This window comes from Hirundo rustica, chromosome 5, assembly GCF_015227805.2.
Source record: "Hirundo rustica isolate bHirRus1 chromosome 5, bHirRus1.pri.v3, whole genome shotgun sequence".
Lineage (NCBI taxonomy): Eukaryota > Metazoa > Chordata > Aves > Passeriformes > Hirundinidae > Hirundo > Hirundo rustica.
This window is the reverse complement of record NC_053454.1, coordinates 39,151,358-39,178,381: the sequence shown is the minus strand read 5'-3', so window position 1 is coordinate 39,178,381 and position 27,024 is coordinate 39,151,358. Positions and strand designations below refer to the sequence as shown.

Genomic DNA, 27,024 nt, shown 5'->3' with positions numbered 1-27,024 from the left:
TTTGCTAAATTTATTTTTAAAAAGGATCTTGACACTGAAGTTACTCTGTGGGTGGTAGAGTTGTGTTAAACTGGATCTGCTATGCCAGTCTCACAAGAACACTTTAACTAGAACAAGTTTCCTCAGGTAGGAGACACTACGGCATCCACCTTTGAGAAAAGAATGCTGATTAAATTGCTTGCTTCTCTATTAACTATTCAACCAGCCTCAAACTATCATATACTTCAACTGGGCCAATACTGCCTAAAAGTTGACAAGATGTGCTTAATTATCTACCAAGTTACACACAACATTTTAAGGAATCACACAAAAAGCTTACACTGGTCCATGCTGCCTGCTATGTTTTCTTTTGTTACTTTTTATTTTCACATCCGATAACTTCTGTTCTTTCCTTGCTATGTCATGTACAGAAGAGCTGTCAGAATCAGTTCCAGAGTCAGTGTCTTCAGGGCTTGAGCAAAGAGCTTTATTGGTTCTACGTGGAATCTTTTTGGGTATCTTCCCTGAAGACCTGGCAGACAACAATTTCTTTTCAGGATTCTTCACACTCTCCATGGGATGCTGGAGTGCTTTTAGAGGAGTTCTGTTATTTGCACCACCAGGTGACTCTGATGTGTGCAATACATTTCTATGCTTTTCAGACTTAGTCAACTTCTGAATCACAGGAGTCTTTAATTTCTGATGCAAGGGTTTGGTGCACACTTCATTCAATTCTACAGGCTCTCTTTCAAGCTCTTCTTCACCAGCTTCATTGTCAGAACTCTCTCTTTGTAACTGAGGCTTTTTATTACCACTTTTCTGGACAGAATTTTTAAGCTTCTTCCTCGGACTTACTGTCCCTCTCTTAGCTACCTTGACTTTTGGAAGTTTCTGCTTAGCAGTTCGTTTCTTCTTAACTAAATGCTGAGAAGCTTTAGAAGCCAACTGCAGATTCTTGGAAGACTTGAGAGACTTTCTTCGTGACACAGTCTGCTCTTCCTTACACTCAGGTGAGGGCATAGGCAAATCCTCACTTGGCAGCATCCTTGTTTCACACTGTCCTTCATCAGATGGTTTTGTTTCCAATCCAGACCACGACAACATCAGTTCTTCAGCTTCTGGTTTCCAGGATGTGTTCTTTTTCTGGTTTGGAGAGTCTTGTCTAAGTGCAGCCTTTTTAGTCTTTCCTGTCAATACACAAAATATTTGGACATTAATACCTTTTCCCATTAAACCTGAAGATATACGTTGATATCTGAATGCAAAAAAAAAAAAAACAAAAAAACCCCAAACAACATCAAAAAAACCTCACACAAAAAAACCCAAAAAACCCCCAAAGAATCAAAATGGGGAAGAAAAAAAAGAGGTATCACAGAACCAAGAACCAGTTTTATCACCCCTGGTTAAAAGAAGGCTTTCACTAAACTATAGTCTACAAAAAACATTTTGGTGTACTTTCAGTATTTCCTAAAAATAAAAAAAAAAAAAAAAAAAAAAAAAAAAAAAAAAAAAAAAAAAAAAAGGTGGCAGAAGTGTTACATTCAATATGCTTTCCAGTTTTCAGTGTTTTGTGCTACAAAAGCCTCCACAAATCATTCCTAAAACTCAATCCCTTTCTGTTCAAAGCACATAACTGCCTTTCTATGGAGAGAGGAACAACAGCTTCTTGGGTACCTATCTTCTATGACTCCTCATGAGAAAAGGTAACATTGCTAATTTATTTTTTAATGTCCTAACAGGAAGGGCAAAGGGTGTAGCAAAAAAAGTGAAGATAATCTCACTGCCTCTCCGTCTCATCCGAATCAAACTGTGCAACTGAAGCACCAAAAAAGAATCCACTGATGTCTATCATCTGCTTTATTATAATTTCCTTATAAACCACCAGAAAATAATCCAGTAATGTGACGGGGAAGGAAAAGTCTGAAGTCTGTTACATAACTTACGAGTACTCTTTCGGCTTTGAGATGTAAGGACATTTTCTTCACTATTAGGGATTGGATCTGACTCTGACATTTCTTTGAAGTCAAAAGCTCCAACATCCAGATGATCCAGTTTCTGTTTAGTAAGTGCTTTAACCTGTACTTTTCTGTTCTTGACTTTCTTATTCTGTGTCTTCTCCGTTTCAGAGGGCTGAGGTTTAGAAATGAGAGTTGCAGAGCCATCGCTTTTTGATTTTTTTTTCTTAGTGGATATTGAAATCCAAGAAGAAGATGATGTGCCACCTGATTCATCAATTAAAAATTCACATTCATTTTCTATTTCTATATCTTGATATTTCACAGGACAAGGTGCTGGTGGTGGTATCGAGGTTGAGTATCTAAAGAATGGAGGGAAAAAAACATACATATCATCCAGGGTCAGAGGAAAATTGACTTTCAGTCTTCCAAATCTCCCAACACCTAGACAGAATACAGAACATTGCTCAGAAGAATTATTATAAAGTTCATCCGTTGTATGTTCCACATTAAGCTTCCAAACAAACCTCGGTCCGAGTGTTCTTGTTGCTACAGCTGCTAAGACAGCTGAAGAGAAAGACTTCTCTTTCCAGGCAGATGATACAGTAACACGTTCTGTTCCTTGCACAGGAACAACCTGCTCATCTCTCCCAGGCTGAGGTCCTTCCAAATTTTCAACTTCTCCACGGCTCTTTTCTGTGGCTGGGGTACTCCAGTTATCAAAACGTAATCTGTGAATTACAAACAGCATTCAAACATGTTGCTATAAATTCTGAGTGCACAATAAAGTATTGTGAGGATGTAGAGATGCTCCTGCTGACAGCATCTCACTTCTTATGAAGGAGCTTCCCTTTAGAAACTTGCTGCAACTCAGGTTAGCAGTAGCACTTTGCAGCATAGTAGCAAGTGTCCACAGGCAACATGGAGTCAGCATGTGACTCTTGATCAAAGTAAAGACTGCTCAGCACAAGGAATTCCTAATTTTAGGAGAATGTGCTTGAGAAATTATCAGCTCTCCTAGACTGCAGGTGCACTGCCTTTCCAATCTCATTCCGTCAATGGGCTGTGTCAATCCATCTTTAGGATCTACCCCAGAGATTCAATCCTCTAGGAAAGCAGAACTGTGGCCAGGACACTGGCCAGTGCTGCAGTTCAGCTTCATATCTTCCGACATGGAGATAATAATCACAACTGAAGCTATTTTACTTTGGATAAGGCATTTGTATATTCAGAGCAAGGGGAACAATGACTGCTCATTTCTGCTTTAACAAACTCTTGTTAACTTTTAAAGCCAACACCGTCAATAGGATTCACTGAAGAAGTCTAGACAATCAGAGAAGCTGATATTTTGGTACACTTTCCTGCAAAAGAGTTTAAATCTATTTTGACAGGCTTCCTTCACTTGGGTACTGCACTTATCACCAGAATATTAAATAAAAAATAATTCTTCCCTTTCTAAACCCAGATATAGAAACTTTCTAAAAAGCTTGCATTTATTTTTTTTTTTATGATTTCACAATCCAAACTCAATTTACCCTGAGGTGGAGGGCACACATGGAATATGATACCACAATCATGTTCAGCTCTACTTACTTAACTACAGGAGAACTTTTGGCTTCCTCCACAGGCAAAGGTGATGCAACACGTCCACAATTATTCTCAGAGTCCAAAGGCATGGAGGGAGGCTGGCACAGTGCTTCAACATCTTTTAATGTATTTTTTTTTTCACTTTTAGACACAGAAGACTCTGTTTTTTTAGAAGCAGCTATGTAATCGTGTGTTGCAGGCTTCAAGTGTGATTCACATGACTGTCCTGCCATATATATATAGAACAGGTTTAATTCTTTTACTTAAAACCTTATAAAATCCCAAGAAATAGTTACTTTAAAAACCTTAATTCAGAAATACTGTGACCAACCTCTGCTGCTGACTGGTTTTAGGGGTGATGCAGGCAAGGATTCTGCAGTCTTACGGGCTCTTTTCACAGAGTTGGCTGATCCTGCCTTAGGCTGTCATAAATGGTAACAAATAATGAGACAAAGCAAAATACTTGTTAAAGCAACAGTACTGTAGCAGGAATATACATTTCTACAGAACATGATATAATCTCCTTCCCTTAATTCACACTCATTCGAATCACAGGTCTATTTTACCTGAACACTTTCTGTTGTGTAAAACGTTCTAAAAGTAACTGTGAATTTCAGACAACATGTAAACAAGTGTGTACAGTAAAAATCTATATGCAGCTTTAACCAGACATCCTGCTAATCTAGAGGTAAACTACTTACTATTGTCATTAGAATGAATTCATTAAACTATTTAAAAATTTAAATTAATTCATTTAACTACCCTTTACTAAGACAGGCCAAAGTTTAGCAAAAATTGACTTGAGATTATCATTTTAACATCAGACTAAATTAAACAAACACCATTATAAAGTTGCCTGTTCTAAACCCTGCCATTAATCAAATATCCTACTTAAAAGAAAACAGCAAAATCAAAATTTTAAAATTAAATATACAGTCTAGATTATTGGCATCATCCTCTCAGGCAGCACAACAAGGCCTTCAGCTTGTTTCCACTCACCAGCAAAGTTGTAGACAATATGAAGTTATTGTTCAGATAACTATCAGGAGTTAACCAGCTGCTTTTCTACATGAATCACCTTTAAATTTAACTGTCCATCTGATAGCTAAGAACTGTGTCCATATACCCAGCAAAGTGACCACAACCAACTCCAGTGGAGTCCAAGACAGCCATACCCCACCACCAGTAATAAGGCAGCATGCTTCAGCCTGAGACTATGAGAAATTTAACTATCCTGGACAAAAAGCTTAAGAAGCTTTCATTAGTAAAAATCCAAGGAAAAAAACTATTAAATAATTCTACTTACAGTAAATTTACTATTAGAGCACAACAAACTAAGAAAAAACCCACGTTTTCAACAACTACTAGAGATCATTAAATTATAGCCTATATACTTTTACAGGTGCTCATACAGAACTTAGTGCCACAGAACTGAACACGAACCCACATGAACCTGTACCCAGTGCTACCCTTTGACACTGACAGAACTTATCCTTTGTCTCTGCACTGAAATCCTCTTCTTATTTTTCAAACTAAAGGTTGAGCAATTTGGAGAGTTTATTGTAAGATCACTGCTGCAACCTATGAAGAAAAAAAACAGTAAATATGGGAATCTTGGAATTGTCCAGGTTTCATTTATTTTAACAACGTTCTAAGGCTTATTAAGGTCACATAAATCCAAACAAGAAAGGAATCAGATGCCTGAGAAAGAGATTATAAGACAACTAAGACACAGTTTTAAAAAGCTGAGAAGGGGCTGTTCTTAAAAACCCTGAGAAACACTATTTTCATCCATTTTGTCCCTATTTTTTATTTCCATCTACTAACTATTAAATATAACACAAGGAAGAAAATACTTTTTTCTTTTATCAGCAAATCAAGCAAAACACCAAGTAAGATCTTACTTTCAAAACAATCCTGTATGACTTTCAGTATGTTTTGACCTGGCTGTAGATCAATCTTATTTCTAGAAAGAAGAGGGAAAATATTTTTCAATCAAAAATGCCAAATGCTCTTATCCCAAATACTAAAGTAGTAAAGTTTTACTTCTTAATATTTTAGGCTATTATTTCCCATAGTTCCAACTTTAATATATTTTCAAATACCATTTTCATGCATAGATATCTGCAAAGAAATTCATCTAAGTAAGAATTCCAGGAAAAAAAAGCCTCACAGATTATAATAAGAATGAAGAATTCTCTCTACATAAAAGAAAACATGGAACTACTGCAACAGCCCTGAGGTAAATGACCTTCAGTCTCACTGACTAGTCTCACTTGAAATAACTATTTTTTTTATAAATCAGACCTTGAGCTATGCTGCCTGTAAAGTGATGTAGTCACAGCAGAATGAGAAATGAAATGTGCTGCGGCACATCTATCCCTCCATACAGGGAGTCACCCTGTAAAGCAAGCTATTTCTGTGCTTATACAAAAGTTTCAGCAGCAAGGGCTGGCTTGAGGTATCCAATCCATAAGCAAGTGAACAGCTCAGATGGCTCGATTATTATTTCAAACCAGCACAAGCGAAAAGGGAAGAAATGAGTGATTCACCAGCCAGCGTTGATCAAACCCAAAATAACACTAGAAACGCCATGGAGTACTACTCCCATAATGATCATTATGTACCTTTAAAAACAATTAATTGGGTAGATTTGGAAAGCTCATGCAACTCATGTCCAAAAATGGATTTCAGTAACAAAACCTTCACAGACCCCTAACACACATGTAAAGACTGTGACAGCACTGCAAGTGCTCAAACACACCTCTAACATTTACCAGTAAGGTCCAAATATGCTGGAACTCTGCATGGGCTTCATTTCTCTACGCCCTGAAAGGCAACATGTTTGCACAAATTACTGTTTCCCTACTCAGGCAGCCTAGCCAGGGGTGCTTTAGGTACAGCCACAACACAATTGCTGCCTCAGCAAAGGAAAACCTTGGAGCCTTGTCCCTCCACTGAGCTTGCTCCTCACGTAGTTTTGACATTTAGCTTTCAGATAAAAATCAAGATAAGTTTTCCAGATTCTAAGAATAGGTATTTAAATGCAAATTACCCTCCTCCATGGCAGAATCTTGCTCTGTAGTCTTTTTTTAAATGATTCTGTGAAGAAATAAGAATCAGTTTTTACTAAGCATGATGACACTTGAGAGAAAAACAAGATCTTGAGGATTCTTGAAACACCTTAAAGTAGTGGGAGAGTGGGAGCTATTGCAGCATTGTTTTCCTTAGAATGCCACAGTGCCTCTTCATACACTTGAAACCCAAGTATAACCAAAGTCATTCAAACAGCAGCAGTCGTTTACTAGAGCAGTAATAATTCAAGCAGCAGCACATTCTCTGTGTAATCAAATAAAGCCGCTGACCTGGGAACCAGCAATGGTTGAAAAGGATAAAACAGGAAGAAAGGATAAGAAAAATTCAATAGCAAAGCAGAGTGGAGTTCTTCACAAATGTGACATGAAAACACCTCCAAAAAGGTAAATGCTTAGCTGAAAAACAACTATAACCTCTTCCTAATTAGTGTAAATTTAAAGAGTATATGCGGTATGGAGATTATCCAATCCTAACACAAGGGAATTCAGCACGTTTTTCTGAAGTTTGCCATACTGACAGTACTTTGCACTTCTTTGTGATTCCCCTTTGGATATTACTTCTGGTATCAAAAATAACCAAACTCCATATGGATTGATTTCACTGCAAATTTTCAACATCGGTTTACAGTGGCAGAAGGAAGTTACAGGTGACAGGGGAAAACAACTGACCAAAAGCCACCACTTCAGAAACTATACAGAACCACACTCTGCAGTCAATCCGCCACTCGAGTTTAAAGCCCCTTCCCCTCGTAACAGAGTGCAGCACAACGCACTTGCACATCAAAGACATTTAAAATTCCTGTCACGCACCTAAAAGAACCTTTAACAGTTCATTTATTATTGAGTTCGTGCCGCGTTACATACGAAGAATTTTAAAACTTAAGCACGATTCTAACGTGTCTGCACAAGTGTCCTGCTCTTAATGTGCTCACTCGCCCGTGGAAGTCGGCTCTCCAAACGCAGCCTGAGGGGAACGGGATCTAGCACAGACACTTGTGCGCTGAGGGGAACGGGACTTCCGACAGACCAGCCCTCAGAGCACAAATGTCTGTGCCAACAGCCCGGACCCGGAGTGAGGGCGGAACCCCAATTCCAACCTCGCTATCCTCGGGGGAAGTGGAAGACCAGCCCCGTCCTTCCCCTCAGGAGCGCGCAGAGGGCCGCGCCTCTGCGCTACGGCCGGGCCCGGCCGCCGCCCACAACAAACCAGACAGACAGACAGACGCAGACAGACGCACGCACACAGAAGCACACAGACGCACACAGACCGGCCGCTCCCGCGCTCTCACCAAGGCCTCCGCCATCCCGGACCGGGGCCGGTGCGCGCCCCCCGCGCCCCTTCGAACCTCGCGCGCCTTTCCCGGCGGGCGCGCGCGCACGGCCGTGGAGCGGGAGCGCCCCGGCCACACCTCCCCAGCCCCGTCCCATTGGTTGGCGGCCGCCGCGCGCTGAGCAGGGCAGCTGATTTAGGCGCGCGCGGCTGTTGCGCCTGCGCAGAAGCAACGGCTGCCCTGGGGCCCCCCCCTTTCTCTGAGGGGGCGGGCGGGGAACGCTTCCCGTTCTTTTATTTCCCCCGTGAGAAACGGCAGTTCAAATCCTCGGGTTTCCAAACGCTACAAAACATCCCTTGTCACCACGGGGCGTTGCAATTTTTCCTTTAAAATTCTACTGAAGAACTCAACAACGAGCAAAAAACAACTACTGGAGAACTTAAGGCCACAGTACTTTACAGTGCCGGCAAAACACTGCCCAAGAATGTAGTTTTAAGTGATTCTTTTTATCACACGCTTATGACCGGAACACCAGGTCTCCTTATTCCTATTTCTGACCACTAAAGGGAAGGCCTGTTATATTTTAAAAGTACAGCATAACGTGAGAGGTTAACACTTTCCATGAAAATAGTTGAGATCACTTTGGTAAGAAGGTGCTGCTCAGTACGCACGGGATCAGAGCTGCAGCTTTTCCCCTATGAAATTCAAATTTGTATGCTGCTGGGAGAAGTGGTAATTCAACACTTCTCCCTGTCTCTCACCTGGGCCACACAAAGGGATACATACTTTGGCAACACAGTTCTGCTGTTAGCAATGCTGGAACTTAGGGCACCTTTAAACTCGAGCCTCAATAAGCTTTGTGGACCATGGATAAGCACCTGCACCAGCTACTGCATCAACCAGACACAATAAACCTTCACTAAAATAAATATTCAAAAGTTCTCTGGTCAAATGCATCAACCCTTGGACAAAGGTCTAGATTGCTGTACTGTGCTGCACATTTGCTTTCTGTAATTGCACAGGGATTAATAAGCTTTCAAGTTAATTTCAGCTTTTGGCTGAAATTCAGCTCCTTTCTTAAAACAACTGGCCTACATCCACATTGTTTCAAAGACACAAGGAAAAATTATGAAGATCATGAACTTACCTAAAATCTTTACTTGTATTTGATAACGAGATGTATGAACTCTGCCTAGCTCAAACCTGTATTATTTCAGGATGTGAGAAGCCATGAAGAGGTGACAGCCCAACTGGTGTCAGAGTTGTTCTTCCTATATACAATGATTCTCGAATAGCTCCATCTTTTTAATAAGCAGTCACATATTTCACCATATGAAAAGGGTGAGAAAATAATATGGAAACATCTACTTTTTACTTGTGGTATAGATAATAAAAGCTTAAATCCATCTGATCCATCACAGCAGTATTGTTAACAGTACTGAGACCCTCACACAGAACCTTCACTGTTAAAGAAATTAAATCCTGTTAAATCCTAACATTAAAGAAACATGTTGACTAACCAGAGAAAAGTTGATCTAGCTGCTTAATGTTTTGCATGCACAAATTAATTAACTCCATCTATTAAGACTGATAGAAATTCAGAGAAAGCTGGTGCAAATATGAGCAAACTCTTCAAGAAACATTTGTGTGAGAAGGATTTTCATTACTGATATAAAACTTCAGTCCTGCAAATCAATTGTTCCCTCAAAGAATAACATTTTGAAAGAAAGCCGTTCAAAGTGCTCTAGTGGAAAGACAGTTCTTCATTGCTGCAGGAAGACAGCAAGCTTTTGCTGCTCCACGGGAATTCTGCATCAAACAGTCCTAGACAAACACAAGCTTTCACTCTTTCACTGCAATGAACCAAAAAAAAAAAAAAAAAAAAAAGCCATCACCAAAAACAAACAAACAAAACACCCCGAAACAAACAAACAAAACAAATACAACAACAAAAAAAGAGAAAAAGCAGTTCTAAGATTCCAGGCAACACTACAAGCCTCTAGCTTGGTAGCACTGTGACAACACTGGAGATTTGAAAGATCAGCACCCCAAAATTCACTCACCCAGTTTGACAGAGCCTTTTTAGTGTGATCACACTGAACACTTGCAGAGCCTTGTGATAAAAAGCAGGAACAGATTGAGAAACAGGGTCTATCAAACACAAATTCACACTGAATCAGTGCACTCCACAATCTTCCATATAAACACCTTCACTCTCCATATCAGCAATTCAAAAATCTTTAAAGCATGAAGAACAGTTTTAACATGCCACTTGACATACCAAGTTCTTCTACAGAAAGTCCTCTTGAAGTTACTAGTTGCAAGATTTTACCTAGATTAATTTATATCCAAAAATTGTAAAGTTGTGCTAATTAATATCTAGAGCCATTGTGCATTTTTAGTTTTTTCCATAACCAACTTCTTAACTGAGCAGAACCCATCCACAGAGCGTCCATCTATCCAGCAGACACACACAATAAGAGCAGCATAAAGATACAACCATACCTGTAAATTCTGGCTGTGATCTCTGCCAGCCTTGACCTGGACGCTTTACAAGGCTCTCAAAGGTGTACATGTTGTCAGTAGTAAAAGCCATTGCATGAATTGTATCTGATAGTTTACTTTAAACCCTGAAGACAGCCATATGGCATTCTAGAATAGTTCTGAGACTTTACTATTTTTAAATGCTGCTTATTTCAAAAGCATAAGCATGATGTTAACACCATACTAACATAACAGAGTATACTTACTCAAAGATTTTCGTTTCCCAGCCTCCAACTGTGAGAGATGACAGTGTTTTTAACTTGACCTAAACCTTTAAGTGATCCTTAGCACTAATTAGTGATATCACTAAATTAAGTGTGAAGACATCCCTAAAGCTTAATAAATTATGATTGAGGATAAACAGCTAAGTTAATAGATTCTGCAACAGCTGCAAGACATAATGTTCAGTAACAATCTCTAAAGCTGAAACACCTGAGAAGGTGTTTTAGTTTCTAAGTTTTTATTCTAACCTTGCCTTGCTCTGCTATGATGAGGAGGAAAAAAGAAGTACTACCTCAGGTATCCAGTGTTTAAATGAGTTAAATGATGATGTTTCTGTAACACACCTCTGCCTCACCACAGCAGCCAAACTAGTCCATAATGATTTCCAATTAAGCAAATTTTTTTAAATTAGATATCCAATAACTGACCAATGAGGGTAAAAACCTCGCTGTTCAGTGCAGTTCAGACTTGTTCTGAGGACAGGTATACAGCACAACAATTTTGCTATAAGGAAATGGTACCCAAAAGGAGAAACTGAGGTAACAGTTTGCTATGACCATCCAGAGGTTGTCTTTTCCTCCTTTTAACGTCATCAAGTGCTACAGTGATTTCAATTTGGTGAGGGCAGAAAGGCTCAACCATATTTTCTCTTTGTTGAAGACCAAGTTTTATTGTTGAAAGTGCTAATTTGGCTCTCTGATAGGTTTTCACTTTCCCCATACTGCAGTATTTCACAAAGAACAGTCTTAGTGCAGATAATCAACAGTTCCAGCTTTCTGGACTTCAGGGGAGCTTTGACAATTTACACCCCCCTCCCCATGTTTCCATGCTGAGACTGACACAGGATAGCTGTGCTGACCACGGCACCACTAACCAGCCACACAAGAAAGCAGTTCCTCTGCTTTGAAGTAGGCGTTTAAGCCTTTCAGATGGACTAAATCTCACGTGTAGATGGCAAGAATGGAATTCTTGTTTGAGAATGAAGTAACATATGAAATGAATTTGAGATGTTCTTAGAACACCAGGAGTATCATAAAATGGTGCTTTTCCTATTTTTGCAGTCTTCCCTAAGCAAATGCAAATTGCCTAATTTGCACATGGAGACCCATTTCTTAGGTTCACAATTCTTCTTGCTTTCCTCAAAACAAATCTTGCCTTTAAGGTAAGGACTGTACTGGACATTCCATCTCATGGAGTGACCAATCCTCCTTTGAGCAAACAGGCTTGAAGAATACAGGAGCAGAAGAAACAAATCCAGTTTGTCTTCAGTGCAAAGCCACTGATTTTCACCATTTAATTAAGGCTTCACCAAAAAGAAATATATAGTACCATCTTTAATAGCTGAAAATTAGCACACTCCCAGAACAAATGGTCCATGAGTGACTTTTGTGTCTCTACCATCAATTGTCTTCCTGAACAAAGTAGTATCTCACTGGTGGCCCTGGCAAGTCTTCCTCTCCATCAGTCTCTGGAGCAAATGATACTGTCAAATCCACATACTTCTTATCAGCTGACGGTTTCACAAGCTTTTGCATCCTATAAAGAAATGAAAAACAATTCATGAATGTACCAAGAGGATTGGCAGTGGGAATTCAGGGCCAGACTAGGAGGAATTTCACTGCCAGAAATAATGTACTGGCCCAGCATACTACAGACCAAATTAAAATAGAGAATAAGCCACCTCTAAATTGCACACAAAAGCTGTTCCCCCACCTGAGCTTCAGCAAATTGTATTCCATTTTCCTGACAGACAAAGCCCATTTAAGTCTCAGAGTAGTAAAAAATCCTGATATTCACAAAAAGGCAGCTTCATACCATGACTTTGACTTCATTACACACCCCACTCATTTAATATTATTTATACAGCTGTAAGAGAAAGCATATAAGCAACGTTTTTGGAAACAGGCTGTAAATTCTCATGTTAGTATGCCAGGCACTCTACAGCTTAGCACCTCTTCTCTCCCCAGGAGTTTGAAGTAGCTTACTCATACTTCTTTGCCTGATACCTACTGGCAGGCCTTCAAAACTACTGATCAGTGCATGCACTTGCTTCAGCAAAGCCTGTGAGTACTGACTAGCACACACTTCACAGGACCTGTAAGAAACAGATTTTGAGCTAAAGTAGTTCAATCCACAGGTGTAAGGCAGAACTAAACCTGGATGAGATCTGGCTGTTATTTTGCAAAGACCTTCAGCCAAAACCCAATGTCCTGCCTTCACATCCTGCCAAACTGCAGGGTGAAATACCTCAATTTCCTGTCTGTAAGCAGCATTGCAAAGCCTTTGTGAATGTCGTCATTTTAAAAAGGACTAAAGTGATGTGGAATCTCAAGCAATTACTATAATTGAACAGTCTTGCAGAAATCTTAAACTACAAGCAATACATTATTCCTTCAGAGCTAAGTTGCTAAACATAAAGCATTAGTTTTAAGACAGTTTCAAAAGATTCTAGTAGCCTTGCTCTGCTTGAACCATGGTACATTCTTTCCCCGCAAAAAATTACTATCAGACTTCTTTAGCTTTCTCATTTTGGTATTCAACAGTTAAAGCTGCATTTTGCAAGTCTTCTTTCCTCATCGCAGAAATTAATTCACTTCCTATTTTTTCTTTTTTTACAGAAAGAAATTATCTTTTTTCTTTCAAAAATATTAATGGCTAGAAACCACTTTGAGAGAAAATACTGCTGTCAGACACATGTTCTTTTGATACAAGCAATGAACATAATTTGTATGAGCGCTTGCATCCCTAAATCCATTTTCCAGTTATACTTACGTCAGCTTTAATCTTTTAATATGGCCTGGCATCACAGGAACATAGAGCATTTTGACTCCTTGTACAACCATAGTTGGTTCAATTCCGTATTTCTCCTGGAATTCACAGATTGAAACTTGTTAAAAGACTAGAACAGCTGCCCAAATCAGCAGATACTACCGCTTATTCAAATCCACAGGATACAAACGAGAAAACCTGCTAACGCATGGACACTGACAGAATGTTTTATAAAGATACATTTGATTCAACAAGCAATTTGAAAACAGGCTTGGGTGCCTTTACTTAGAGACATTCCCATGGACATTAGTTATTACTAAAATTATTCTGGTTTGAACAGCAACTTGATAGAAATAAAAAAGAAAACAAAATACAATTCAGCTATCCAAAACAAGAAACTCCTTTCCTATTGCCTTTTATTAATGCAGGACATTAGGTAACTTACTCTGACAGCATTTATGAAGTCCAACAGAGTAAAATCCTCTTTCCCATAAATTGTCCACCTGTCCCAGATGGTAAATGATATCCCATTTCTGTTTTAAAAAGTGAAAGGTTGTTACTTTAGAATGTGAACTCAGTCATTCCCTTTAAAAGCATACTGAAGAACTGCCGTGTCTTCTTGGTGATGTGCTTGTGTTTAATCTTGAGCAAAAATCTCTTTCCCCTCTGCTGTCATTTGTCCAGCCCTCTGACCTTGCTAAGCACAAGACACTGTAAGACCTCTTAAGTAAACGTGATATCTGACAATGATGTAACTGAGTTTTCAGACTGACTGAAAAATAGCTCTTGTATTGAACAAGATGCAAAAGCATGCCCGGGATGTTTCCCAGAACAATACCACACATCTACCTTCTCTAGATTTTTAAAGTCTCACAAGTAATAGCTTCAACTGAAAACCAAACTAAGCCTTTAAACCCACTATTTTTTAAACTAGGACAGATGAATATGGACTGCATTTTCCAAACAGGAAATTCTTGGGCAATGCATTATGGGACACCCTTGGCAGTATTACAAGGATCACTTACACCTCTAGCAGTACACAGTAAGTGGATAGCAGAGTTTGGTAGCAAGCATGAAGCAATTCATCATCTTCTAAGTTTAAACAACAAAAAAATGCCCTTGAATATCTACAGTGCTTAACTGGAGTATGGCCATGAGCTGTAGTTCCATCATAGCTCTGCTATGTGAGCACATAAGGCCTTAATGTGGCTATTTGGATTTAGTAACTATTCAAACTTCACTCTTGTTGGAATGGTTCAGCAAGTTCTAAGCATCAATTAGTAGGTTTCCAAGTATTGTGCTTGCCCTTCTGACATTGTCCTTCCTACCTGATTTCCGTTCTTCTTACTTCAGCAGTTTCTGTAAAGACCATTATGGGAATGGCTAGGTTCAGAAAACAGTTCTTATATGCATCAGCTGAGTAGCCACCCACAACTTTGATGAGTTCCAGTGCAACCTGCAGTAAATTGAAATTTACTTATTAGGTTTTAGTGTTATCAACTCTAGTGTAGTTAAGAGGCCAGCAACTACCAAGGAAGTTGTTAATGAGATCAGCCTTTGTCCAATCAGCAGAATAAATAACATGGATATGCAACCCACTATGCCACAGAAATATTTTTTTTTGCAGCGAAGGGATATACTTAAAACATTCAAAACTGTTCTTAATGTAGTACTCTTCCAAAATTGTTTGGTTCATGTGATCTCCACAAAGCATGAGGTTCTGTGGAGATGCATGAACGTGAACTACTCCAGAATAGATCCTTTCCACTCTTGGCAGCAGCGTTCTGTTGGAAGTTAGTATTAATGGCCAAAAATGAAATTAAAATGCTGAATTCCAACCCATCTTTCTGTGCTGCAAATCAAAAATAAAAGCACCAAAGGCTCACCATGTTAAGGAAACTTCCCTTTTTGACCATTCAGGAGCTACTCCAGCAGCCACACTCACACAACCAGACTCCCTGGTGGGACTGAATCCCCTTCACAGTGGGCAGTTTCTCTAACACTGCCTCGCTACTCATCCCAGTCTCACAGCCAGACAAGGTTTCCTTGCTGGCTGGACCCTGGGTTTCCCTTAGCAGAGTCTGACTTCTGGTTTCGTTAAGTAATCTTATCATGGTGTAGCAACAGAATAGCAAGTCAAGCTTGAGTTGTGCCTTGGAGAAGGGGCCCTGACAAAGGACTGCCTGGGCTTTTGTATCATCACAATTCCATGTGATCCACCGTCTCCACAGTCTGGGGTCCTGCTGGCCCTTCCAGCTGAGTCCTTGGCTTCTGCTGTGTCCCTGAGTGTTTGGTCACCAGGCTGGACCACAGGTCCCTGTGCCCGTTGTTGTGCAAAGGGTCAGCATCAGTTCATGACCTGTTGCCTGAGGCTCCCACCCGGAGCTCAATCTTCACCTGGCACTGCAGCTCCACACTGAGCTACCTGCACTATGTGTATTCCTCAGCAACCACATCTAGAACCAAGCATGACTTTTGCTATTGGTACATAAGAAGTAAATCCATTTCTTTAAATGAGCCTCTGTCAGGGTAGGAGTAATCAATATCCAGACAACAGACAGCAGTTTTAGGCAAGAAACAGTAAGAGAAAGAAATAGGCATTTTAAAAATCAATCTCACCAGCCCCGATACTGCAGCAGTAGCTGTTGCAATGGCAGGAATAATCTTTCCAGCAATGCGCTTTGTTTTGAACCGATCTGCTGGCTCGATGTTGTACATCTTGGCTCGCAGGTTTGATGCTGCTGTTACGAAATCTATGTGCCCATTACTATCATCATCTTTCTCAAAGGAGATGGGCTTCATTTGCAAGTCAGCTGCTCATACAAAAGAAAAAAATAAGAGCAAAAATTATTATTAGAAAACTGAAGATATCCTAAACATAATTTAAAGGAACTAGAACCTTAACAAATTAAAATTTCACATCCTGGAGCTTGGTGCCTTACTTGTTTTCCTATGCTAGGAAATACCCCTCTCAATACACTTGCTAAAAGTGAATAATGAAATAAACATTTAACGGAGCTCGGTAATTTTACTCTCCTTGCACCACCAAGAATAGATTTTGAATATTCCTATGTATGTTTCTCATACACCCCACCTCAGTAAAGCTCCATCCTGTGAGAATTCCTTTTAAAGCTTAGTTTGTCTGAAAAAATTTCAAAATATGGACTCAGTAGCATTGGAGTCAGAGTTTTGGGTGGACACTTCATGGGATGAGTTAGGGATAAGCTAATATTTCTCCTGGATTCATAGGCTAAAAAAGCTTGCACGCAGTTGTTGCCCAGTGACCCCTTTGTGGGGCCAGGCCCAATAATGGGATGTGAGCATCCTCATTTTACATCTAGAAGATGCTGAGGAAGACTCTTAACAGTCTTTACAATTTAGGATCATTTCAGATTGAGAATTCTAAGTAGTGACTCTCAGCCTTCTCATGCCCAAATCACTTGCAGTCCATCTGGGATCCAGCTGGCACCCTTCCCCTCCTTAAGAGTTCAACTCCCCGCTGCTGCCTGCTCACTGTCATCTGTGTTGTAATTACAAGCAAGCATAACAGAAAGCCCTAAAATTTCCAGGAATCTCAGAAATACAGAACCATAGGATAATGTCCACCAACAGGACAACTATGTGCATGGCACTTCAGAAAGCTTTAGGTATCAACTCTACTTCTTGCAGAATTCCAGAACTGCTTCATCCAAAGACCTGAGTGTCACTAGCAGCAAATGCAAATGCAGAATATTACTAAACTATGAAGCTGATTTGCACTACTCACTTTCCAGAGCTTCGTTGGATAGTATAGACTTCTCCAGCTGGAAAATAGCATTTCTTTCCTCCTCACTGCTGACAGGAATATGGTCTGGTTTTCTTGCAGTTTCATCAGTCTGTACAACCTGCAAGTGTGTGCAGTGCTTGAGTAATGAAATACATGAGCTTCATTCAGCACAAGTGTCAAGTGTACTAAATTTCCCGTCTTCCTTGCAGGCTTTCATCCCCAACCCAAGAGAGACATGGATTTACTGGATCAAGCCCAGCCAAGAGCTTCTAAGAACATTAAAGGACAGGAGCATCTCTCATATGAGGAGAAGCTGAGAGAGCTGTGATGGATCAGAGTGGAGAAGACAAGGGTCAGTGGGTTCTTATCGATGTGTACAAGCATCTCATAAGGGGGAAGTACACAGAGCACAGCCAAACTCTTTTCACTGTGACCAGTAACAGCAACAAGGGCACAAACTGAAGCACATAAAATTCCCTAAGGAACATATAAAAATACTTCAAAGAAAAAGAAACAAACAAAAACATCCCAGACAAAACTCTGAGGATGGTTGAACACTGGCACAGGTGGCAGAGAGAGGCTGTGGAGTCTCTGTTCTCAGAGGTGTTCATAACCCAATGGGACACAGTCCTTGATGACCTGCTCTAGCTGCCCCTGTTTAAGCAAGAGGATGGAACTAGGTCTTCAGAGGTTCCCCCTCTAACCTTAACCCATTCTTATTTCCCCCAAACACATTATAATTTGTGTTAATTTCTCATTAGCATCAATGCAGTAGTTGGAGATATGGGACACTGCTCGGGGAATATTTTATTTTTTTCTTTAAATTAAGTACCATACTTACTTTGTTTGAAGGTCTAAACTCTGGTACCTTCACAGATGAAATAATCCCCAAAATGGTTTCCTCTGACAAGTCCTGTTATGGATTTGAAGAAAAACAATTTAAATTCACATCAACTCAAAAAGACCTCCACAAAAAGATTGTAAATACAATAGGATTTCAAAGACTACTAGACCCAAAAAGTCTTACAGATATTCAGTGATGTTTCAGCCAAACATCTATCATTGAAACACCAAGTGACAATTCATTTGCCACAGCAAACCAGAGCAGTGTGAAGTGCCTTGCACTTGAAAATTAAACAGAGGCGCAAACTTGACTTACAGGAAGGTCCAATTAGAAAACAAACAAGAAAAAACAAAGGATAAGCAATGCAGAGGCTGTAAGCAGTAAAAAGCAAAACCCCCATAGCATACCTAAGACACTTTTAAAAAAGCCTTAAAGAGATTTTCTTTCAGTTCAGTTGTTGTATTGCATCAAAACAATAATTCCCAACTTCAGTGCTTACTGAAAATAACCACTACACTACTCATTTCTTCTCCAGGTTAGGGAATTTAAATAAAGAAAACAAGTGTAAGCAGCTGCCAAACAGGCAGTGCTGAAGGATAGATTACTTTAAGAATTACTTTAATCAGGTCTTAAAAAGAACTGGCAGCTGCACATCAGGTCTAAACTGAACACCAAGTAAAGTTAAGGGAACACTGTTACAGTCTGGTTTACCTTTTCCGTGAAAGGAACACAGTACACTGTTGCAAAGAGTTTTGCTGTGCTCACGATGAAGCCATAGTGCCTGAAGGAAAAAGAATTCTCTTTGGTTGGTTGTTTTTTCTACTTCAGTCACCCAAATGTTTGCAGTCATGCTCAAGATCTTGAGCAAACATACTGAGAAACAGAATTTCCATCCTTCAGTGTACACAGTACAAAATAGCGCTTTTTGAGTGACTCAGTTGTCCCCCAAATTAAGCAAATTTTGATGAGTAGAGAGTTTTTTAATGAAAAACATATCTCCTTAACATTTGTGGTCAAGCAAACAATCAAAAATGCTCACATGACATCAATGTGATAAAAAGTTTAATCTCAGAATTACTTTGATATTTACCATGACATCAGTTTTCACTCAAACTAAAAACAGTGATACAGTTTCTCAAAGCAACTGTAGATATATAGCAGATAAAAGCTGTTTAATACATCAACCACATGAATTTTTTAAATTATCTGTAATACCCAAGCCATCTAGATCAGACCCAAACAAGAAAAGTAGTCCCTTCACTAGGTCATTTGGCACATCCTGCATTTTATGATGTGGACAGTGGGGGGCAGGGAGGTGTGACAGCAAGAACTCAGTAATTCTGCAGCCATGTAAGATGTGAAACGGGTTGTTCTAAACCATTGCACATTAGATGAAGTCAGACCAGCAGCTCCAATCTCATGTCAGTGAAAATGAAATTATCTGCAGTGAAAGTATTTGACAGCTCACCAAATCCGCCACAGGATAAGACTGTGCACTAACACCTATCAATTCCAGTCCAACTTCCAGGGCTATAAAGCCACTGCTTTGCACTTCCTGCTCTGAGTTTTATAGGTTGCTATACTGTGCATCTGGGACAGTACCATACTTACAAAGGATCATTAAATTCAAACTTCACTGGGAAAGGAGGCCTCTTTGGTGACTGCCAAAACAAACCTGGTAGGAAAACAGACTTAAGATGAAATCATAAGGAAACAGGAGCAGCAAGAACATGACATATGCCATGAATTTTCAACAGGCATAAAGGGGCATTTGTACTTACTTCCATCTTTTAATCGTGTATCAAGGGGAAATGAATGAAGGAGCTGAAGAGCCTAGAGGAAAACCCAGAGAGCCTTTAGTAATTTGTCACATGACCACACTAAATCAAGCCTGTCTAGCTGAAATAATTTAAAGAGTTAAGAAAATCATGCAACACTTTTGTCAAGATGGACATCTTAAAGACAAGTACTACTAGACAGAGTGCTTGCCCATTTCATTCACAGAACAGAGATGACAATGTCACCTCATCTGTACAAAGCTCAAGCAAGGCACTTAATCCAAGAAGCAAAGCATTCTCCCCCACCTTACTGTCACTTTAGGATTCTTGCATATGGATTCACAACTTGGAATGCAATATTTTCTCAATGTGCCAACTACTACGAGGGATTCTGTATGCACAGGAATGTTTATTAATCCCCAACATCCCAATCCTATTTTTCCTACAAAATTACACGCATACTTTAAGCGATACTCACGACCAGACTGTGAGAATAACTGGTTCTTATTTCAGAAAAATCTTTGAGAAAATCAGGATACAAAGGTGAGTTCAGTAATCTGAGTTAGTGTGGGAAACAAAAACCCACTGCCTAATAAAAGACATCTGATAATCCTGGTATTTTGGAAAACACTGGAAAAATGCCAAGAAAACTGCACAGAGACTACTGAACAGAGTACTAAGAGTGAGTTAATAAACCAGACTTAGAAGTGTTACAGTTGAATGGGATGCAGCATTTTAAGTTTCATATGTGGTTTGTTATTTATGAAGAGATGGAAGTGAGTGCAAAGACTTGGACAGCTTGTTATTAGGGCCACCAAGTTTTCTAAAATCTTCATCAGTCTAGTGCTGGCTCATTTATAGGTCTTACCTACCTTATGGCTAAAATACTTTTCAAATTTTACTCTTGCTAGTTCTACACACTGAGTCCAACTTCGGGGTCTTCTACTGAGAGTTTTAATAACATGAAAACAGCCTTCCAAGCTCTCTCCTGATTTTATTCTCTAGATAAAGAAACATGAAAATGTTAAAACAGACAAGATTCCTTCTAATCCAGCCAAACAGCAAATATGTTTTTAGTAAACCACAGGCAAGAGGAAACAGAAGTTCACTTTGTGAAATACTATCCTTTATGTGCTCCTCTCCACTGGGTTTTTTTCCCCATTTACTTCCACCAGCCCTTTGGACCACAGGCCAGTACAGACTCACAAGAAAAAGACAGTAAACAATTTCAATCTAATTTATTACTACTTGAACTCATTTCAAACCCAGTCTTACTTTCATTTTCCCCAGCTAATCACACACTAGCAGTGTCTCAGTCTTTCTGGTGTTTCTACATCATGTACAGAGCCCAAGAGGTAGGAAAGCTTTTAATTATGAGAGACACACCAGAAATACTGTTCATATGATCAACTAATGACTTCCCAAGTAAGTCTTCAGGTTTTCTGAAAAAAGTCAGAAACTAAATCTAATCTCACTGGCCTTAAACACAAACAAAAACCATAAAGCAGTAGTTTAAACCCTCTGTTTACCCTGGCAACATTCCCTTACCTGTAAAACTTCTTCTGCCGACGGATATGTTTGCCAGAATTTGTTAAACAATGAAGGCTTGTGAGAAAATGAACTTTCAAACTGTAAAATAAAAAGAACAAATGTGGCATTATGCAAGAAGTATATCAGATGCCCACCTTTCCAAACACACATGGAGTTGTGCTGAATGCCAGAGAGGTTAATCCATTACCTTATCTCTTGCCCACTGTATTGTATGCTCAATAGCAGCTGGGAAAGACTTCAAGGTACAAAAAGGTATTTCTTCCTCTGGTGGATCCCGCTGTAATTAAGGAGTGTTGCATGTCAATGCAGGCCTATCCAGGTTAATTACTAATATTAGCACCAAGAACTTGCACACTACATAGTTAAACCTCTGCTCTTATAAAATACAAAGTGGCTTTTTATGCTTAGAAATCTGTTTTATAAACACTAGGCAGCATTGTCAATTCTTCTTTATGAGGAATAGTCTAAACTCAACACTGGAAAGCAAAATTGAACTGTGAAACATAAACAACAGGTGAAATTGCCAGCCAGCTTTTCTGCAAGATGTGCAGCTGGCATGCATGTACACTTTCAACATGAAACATGTCCTGTCACCCAAGGCCAGAAAAGACTTCTTTATGGACCCTAACAAGACAACTAAGATGTTCAAAATCCTGTCTCTGTGTCCACATGGCACTGCTTCATGGTGTTGTCAACCAGTGAATTTCTCCACAAGAACTTAAAACAGACGGATACTGCAGGCAGTGTCTATCAGCGATAGTTCCTGAAGGTTCATTCTCCCCTTTCCCATTCAAACAGAACTGTTATGTACGCTTGTAAAGAACTGCTCAAAATTTATTTCCTGTGAGTTTTTCTTCAGAAATAAAGGAAGCAATTATTTCCTAACAGTACTGCTCTTCAGCAGCTCAAATAGGCCACTTATTTTAGAAAGACACATAAAAATGATCAAAGAATCAGAGGGCATCATGGGACAAGCTACAGAAGGTGAGCAATGGTCTTGAAAGACTTACATGACTATTGTAGGACTCTGTCAGATGGGGGACAATAACTTCTGTGTGTCCTTTTGTTCCCATAGTCCCAGAGTCTATAAGAGGACGCAGGTTTGCTACACAACGACTGACATGGAAAGACACAGACTATCAGAGTACAGAAAAATCTCTACGTTCTTGCCTTGCAAACATTTCTGGGGTGCAACCAGAGTTGTCTCTAGGCACCTTCTGAAGAGTGGAAAGCTTACACCAAACTCAGGAAATAAAGAGATTAAATAAGAACTATTCAGGTTAGATCAGGATACTGTACACCTCAGCATGTGTGGATTATGAGCATTAGAAATTATCTGTCAATGTCAATACCTCTACTTTTATATTTAAATACATATTTTTATGCTTAAATAATTCAATCTTAAAACTGCCAGAGTATTCTCACCCTCATCAGAAGTTAACAGCTGTCCTTGCTTTCCTTTCACCCCCTACCTATCAATGTATCTCCTGGCTTCAACGTTGTCCAAAGCAGTCACAATCACATCTTGCTTGGTGTAGAATTCATCACTGTAAGTGCTCTCAGTGGCTGGACAAACTTTATTAATATCTGAATCAATCTTTATGTAAGGATTGATGTTCAGAGTTGCTTCTGCTGCAGTGTAGCTCTTAGGTTTCTGAAAGCATAAATACAGAAAGAACATCAGGGACACAGAAACACCAACTTCGTTTACTGATCAGACAAAATCCACTGACAGAAATGTTAGTATGCAAAACATACAATAAATGACATTTTTAATCATATATCTCCCTCAATGAAAAACATCTCATTAATCTAGTTTTATTTTTTGCTTTATTTAGTATTTCAGAGACCACGTAGTAGAAGTGCTTAAATGGTTTATCAGGTAACTGAAACTGATGCCACGTGCTGCCTCTCATAAGAATTTCTCCAAAAGAAGGGAGCAGTTCATGACTGTCTCAGGATAAATCCATTAGTAACTCTGTATGTGCAGCACAGACATCAAGAACCTGTGAATAATCACATTTTTGCAAGGTATTCCACACAATATCAGTTTCAGAAGATAAACTGAAATAGAGTTCTTGACCTACCCAACCCTTCTAGCCATTCTACAATTATCTAGGCATCAGCACTCAAGCCCATGGCTTCTAAAAGCTTGCAGGGTTCACCTTCCATTTATCTACCCATCATCCAAAGTGCAATCTGTTCCCAGATTTACTGCACATAAACAGGAGGCAGAAAATTCAACTGTTGTGTTTTGGGCAGGGTAACCCTTTTTCCACATTGCTGTCAAGATCTAAGCCACTTTTTTATTTTGTGCTGTGTTTGCAAGTAAGGGGATGTTCTTTCTGCTTGTCTATGTTTTGTAACAGCTTCTCTGTTATACATTTACTGAATGTACATGTCGGGCATTTCAAAACTATTTACCAGCTTAGTGAAAACTGTATTGAGTCAGAAGACACCAATTTTGGTCAAGTTCCAGCAGTAGCAGCACTACTGAGCTCTGTCATGAACACTTCTGCCAGCACTGTCTATTCTTTTTTGTTTTATTTTCCCCAAATTTCAATGACATAGTAGAGCATTTCTAACATAGTAACCCATGGCAGGCTCTTACGTAATGCAGTACTCAACCAACTGTTAAATTCGAGGGATTTCATTAGTCAAAAACACCAGTACAAATTAGACAAGCCAATTTTACTCAACTGATACTAGTGATGAGTTGGATGCCATTGGAGTTCTAGGCATTGTTTAAAAAAACCCTTAGATTTCATTACAGCCTTAAAGTCTTTTCTGGACAGAAGTACACACAGTCACAAGTTCAGCTCTCTGTGGGGACACAGGACAGGGAAACACAGTAGTCCAGAAAATTTACTGAATAAGAAAGCCTACCTGTATGTGATGAGGTCGAAAAAGAAACTGCCTGTTCAGGTTGGATTTCTCTATCAAATCTGGATCTGTAATTGTAACCTAAGTCAGAAGGGGCAAAAGCAACAGCTGAAGTTACAATTTAAGTGTAACACTGAGCAATGATCTTGATAAAACTTCTATAGACACCTGTCGAAACAAAACACTGCTACTGGCATCCACTGTGGCCAAAGCTCTGACTGACTAAGTTTTATTTTAAAATCATAATACAGCAAGATTGCTCCAGGTGTATTCTGCTTCTAACTGCACACCCTATGCCGAGGCCACTGTATCCTCTGCACAGAGATCAATTTGAAATAAGTCTTAGGATTTTAACAATTTTAGTGGTCTAATTATTTAATTTTTCTCTGTCACAGTACTTCTAATGAGAAGTAAGGTTAACTTACCAATCCTTTGTCTTGCCCAGTACCAACACCAAGAAGGGCAAAGTTTTTCAGCATTTCACAGCCTATCGCTCCACAGCCAACCTAAAGAACATTACATTTGTAGAATCAGAGATGTAAGTGGAAACCACAAAGACAAGTCTCACTGCAATTCTGGACCATTTATTCTGTAGTGGCACATATCAGAGCTGCCCTCATGTATTTTGAGGACAGTGGGCATTAGCTGTACCAACAAAGCATTTGCAAACAGTGTAACAGTGTCAGTCACACTCACCAAGAAAACATTCAGATCGTGGAGCTTCTGGCACAGAGAGTCTCCAATACAAGCCCTCAAGGCATCGTATCTATCTCCCCTATGCAGGCACAGGAGACAAAAACAGGAGACTTCAAGCTGCTATTTATCATGGTAGTACCATTGATGCCAAACTGCACCTTGACGTGAACTAAGAAAGTCAGAGAGAGTCTATAATTCCTGTTCATCCCATGCTGAAATAGGATACACGTTCTTAACCCCAAACCTGTCCCTTCAGCAAACAGCACTGAATTAACTTTAAAATACATCTGTGCCTGCTTGAGACTCAGATGTGAACAGTACATAAGCCAGCAGATTACAGTTATACTTACCGTGGGAGAAACTCCTCAGAGCCCATCTTCTCTAGAGGTGTTACAATGTCTAACACATCTATATATAGCTGTAAAAAAATGAAAAAAAAAAAAATTAAAAATCCAATAAAAACCTGAAAAAACATTCATGTTATTTTAATTTAGAAACTAACTACTTTGTTTGAACAACAGGGTCTACAAATGTAGAAGCGCTAAGTTTTTACTGTCAAGACTACACAGCATCTGGTACCCTACAGTTCACTTTACGATTTTAGTGGACAGGAGAAAGCACTTGGACACAGAGGGGAAAAAACATTTGCTCAGACAGGTGAGTTTGCTGCAAGTGTTTGACTTCTGACAGGCATGTTACCCCTCCATAGGTAACTCTAAAAACTGTGACATTTTTTAATCCAACTGTACTCTGACATTTATTCTGAGAGTCTGAAAGCCCTGCTCTTATGTACAGTAGCTTAAGCTGGTATCTGCACCTTTGTATCCATGCAGTGACAAGCCAATACTCTTTTTGCTAGTGTGGAAAAACAATGTGCTGCTTGAGTCCCAAATACAAAAATTTTAACTAAAACTGGCTGTACTTTTATTGTACACATAAAACAGTCATTTTCTAAATATAGTGTTTTCTAAATATTGGCTCAAATCTTTTTTTTCAGCTCCATGTTATAGAAGTTGTTCAGGTTACTCTGATCATACAGCATTTACAAACAACTATCCATTCATAAGATGTCAAAATAACCATCCAAAAACCAAGACAGACTTACCCACTGCCGCAGTGGAGAAAATTTTCCTGTTACTGCTTTCAGGACTTCCTGGCTAGCAACACCACCCACTGCTGCAGCCAAAGGAGGTAGAAATCCCTGAGCAGTCCTAGACAGCCATTTCACCACATCTGCATTCACCTGAGGCTGCAAAGTAAGGCACACAACAGGTTTACCCCCTCAGTGAACAAGTCAAGTGTTTGACAGTTTCACAAACCACTGTTCTTCACTAAAAGACAGATTAATTCACTCTGACTAGCAAAAAAGTTTCCAGCCAAAACAGATCCACCATATACCCTGTATTTGTCATATGCATTTGTCTAAAACTTGGATTCACATTGCCACAGGATCAGCCTTTGTGTCAGGTCAACATTGAGTTGAACCTACACTGAAATCCAATTGTTTCCTCACATGGCCTTCAAACAGCCAGCTGATCTATCTAAAGATGGATTCAAAGGTCAGAACAAGGGCCAATAATTAAAGCATGACCTTTAGGCAAGTAAATGAGCACTTAAAAAAGTGACTCATAATGACAATGATTCCTTACTCACTTTGTTTTCCAGTGTTTCATTTATAGATGTGGCTATTTTCAGCATTTCCTCAGCATCTTGAAGGCATCTAGACACCAGGGTAGAAACAACAATGATGACTTAAACATTCCAGAGTTCTTCTAGAAACACAATCAATGGAAGGAAAAAAGCAATGGATACAGTAGGAAGTCTGAAATCCCATATTATCCTTAAAAGTGAGCATTCAAGATGTACTTCTAAATGTTAGGGTTTGCTCAAGAACAGGAGTCTCAGTGGAAAAGCCCATGTGTAAGTATAGTCTTAAGATTTACACTTTTTAAGTAATTTTGTCTCATTTAAATCAAAATTACAGACAACAAGAACTACAGCTGAATGAAAAACACTGAAAATTAAACCCAAATTATTCAGATTTTTTTTTTTTTTTTTTTTAAATCCATGAACTACAAGAAGGT

General features: G+C 39.4%; 1 protein-coding gene across 8 annotated transcripts in view; it reads right to left on the bottom strand.

The window, feature by feature from the left end:
- The window catches only part of LOC120752583 (ubiquitin-like modifier-activating enzyme 6), a 60,247-nt gene that overhangs the window by 19,171 nt on the left and 14,052 nt on the right, over positions 1-27,024 (bottom strand). For 3 of the 8 annotated variants that reach the window (XM_040063867.2, XM_040063873.1, XM_040063869.2), the window contains exons 1-9: positions 7,906-7,984; positions 6,577-6,623; positions 5,426-5,487; positions 5,005-5,102; positions 3,853-3,943; positions 3,528-3,747; positions 2,462-2,665; positions 1,923-2,296; positions 320-1,166 (exon numbers count right to left, since the gene is read on the bottom strand). In XM_040063867.2, the coding sequence (XP_039919801.1) occupies positions 320-1,166; positions 1,923-2,296; positions 2,462-2,665; positions 3,528-3,747; positions 3,853-3,943; positions 5,005-5,102; positions 5,426-5,487; positions 6,577-6,623; positions 7,906-7,920 (1,958 nt within the window). In that variant the 5' untranslated portion in view covers positions 7,921-7,984. Of the gene's footprint in view, positions 1-319; positions 1,167-1,922; positions 2,297-2,461; positions 2,666-3,527; positions 3,748-3,852; positions 3,944-5,004; positions 5,103-5,425; positions 5,488-6,576; positions 6,624-7,905; positions 7,985-10,392; positions 10,599-10,637; positions 12,190-13,425; positions 13,521-13,867; positions 13,956-14,750; positions 14,879-16,041; positions 16,236-17,188; positions 17,307-18,029; positions 18,102-18,743; positions 18,814-19,643; positions 19,708-19,813; positions 19,866-20,682; positions 20,812-21,358; positions 21,440-21,548; positions 21,639-22,371; positions 22,478-22,833; positions 23,016-24,247; positions 24,326-24,669; positions 24,751-24,940; positions 25,020-25,290; positions 25,359-26,045; positions 26,190-26,593; positions 26,661-27,024 lie in introns of those variants that run through there. The other 5 variants (XM_040063866.2, XM_040063865.2, XM_058420516.1 and 2 more) reach the window with 4 other exon arrangements.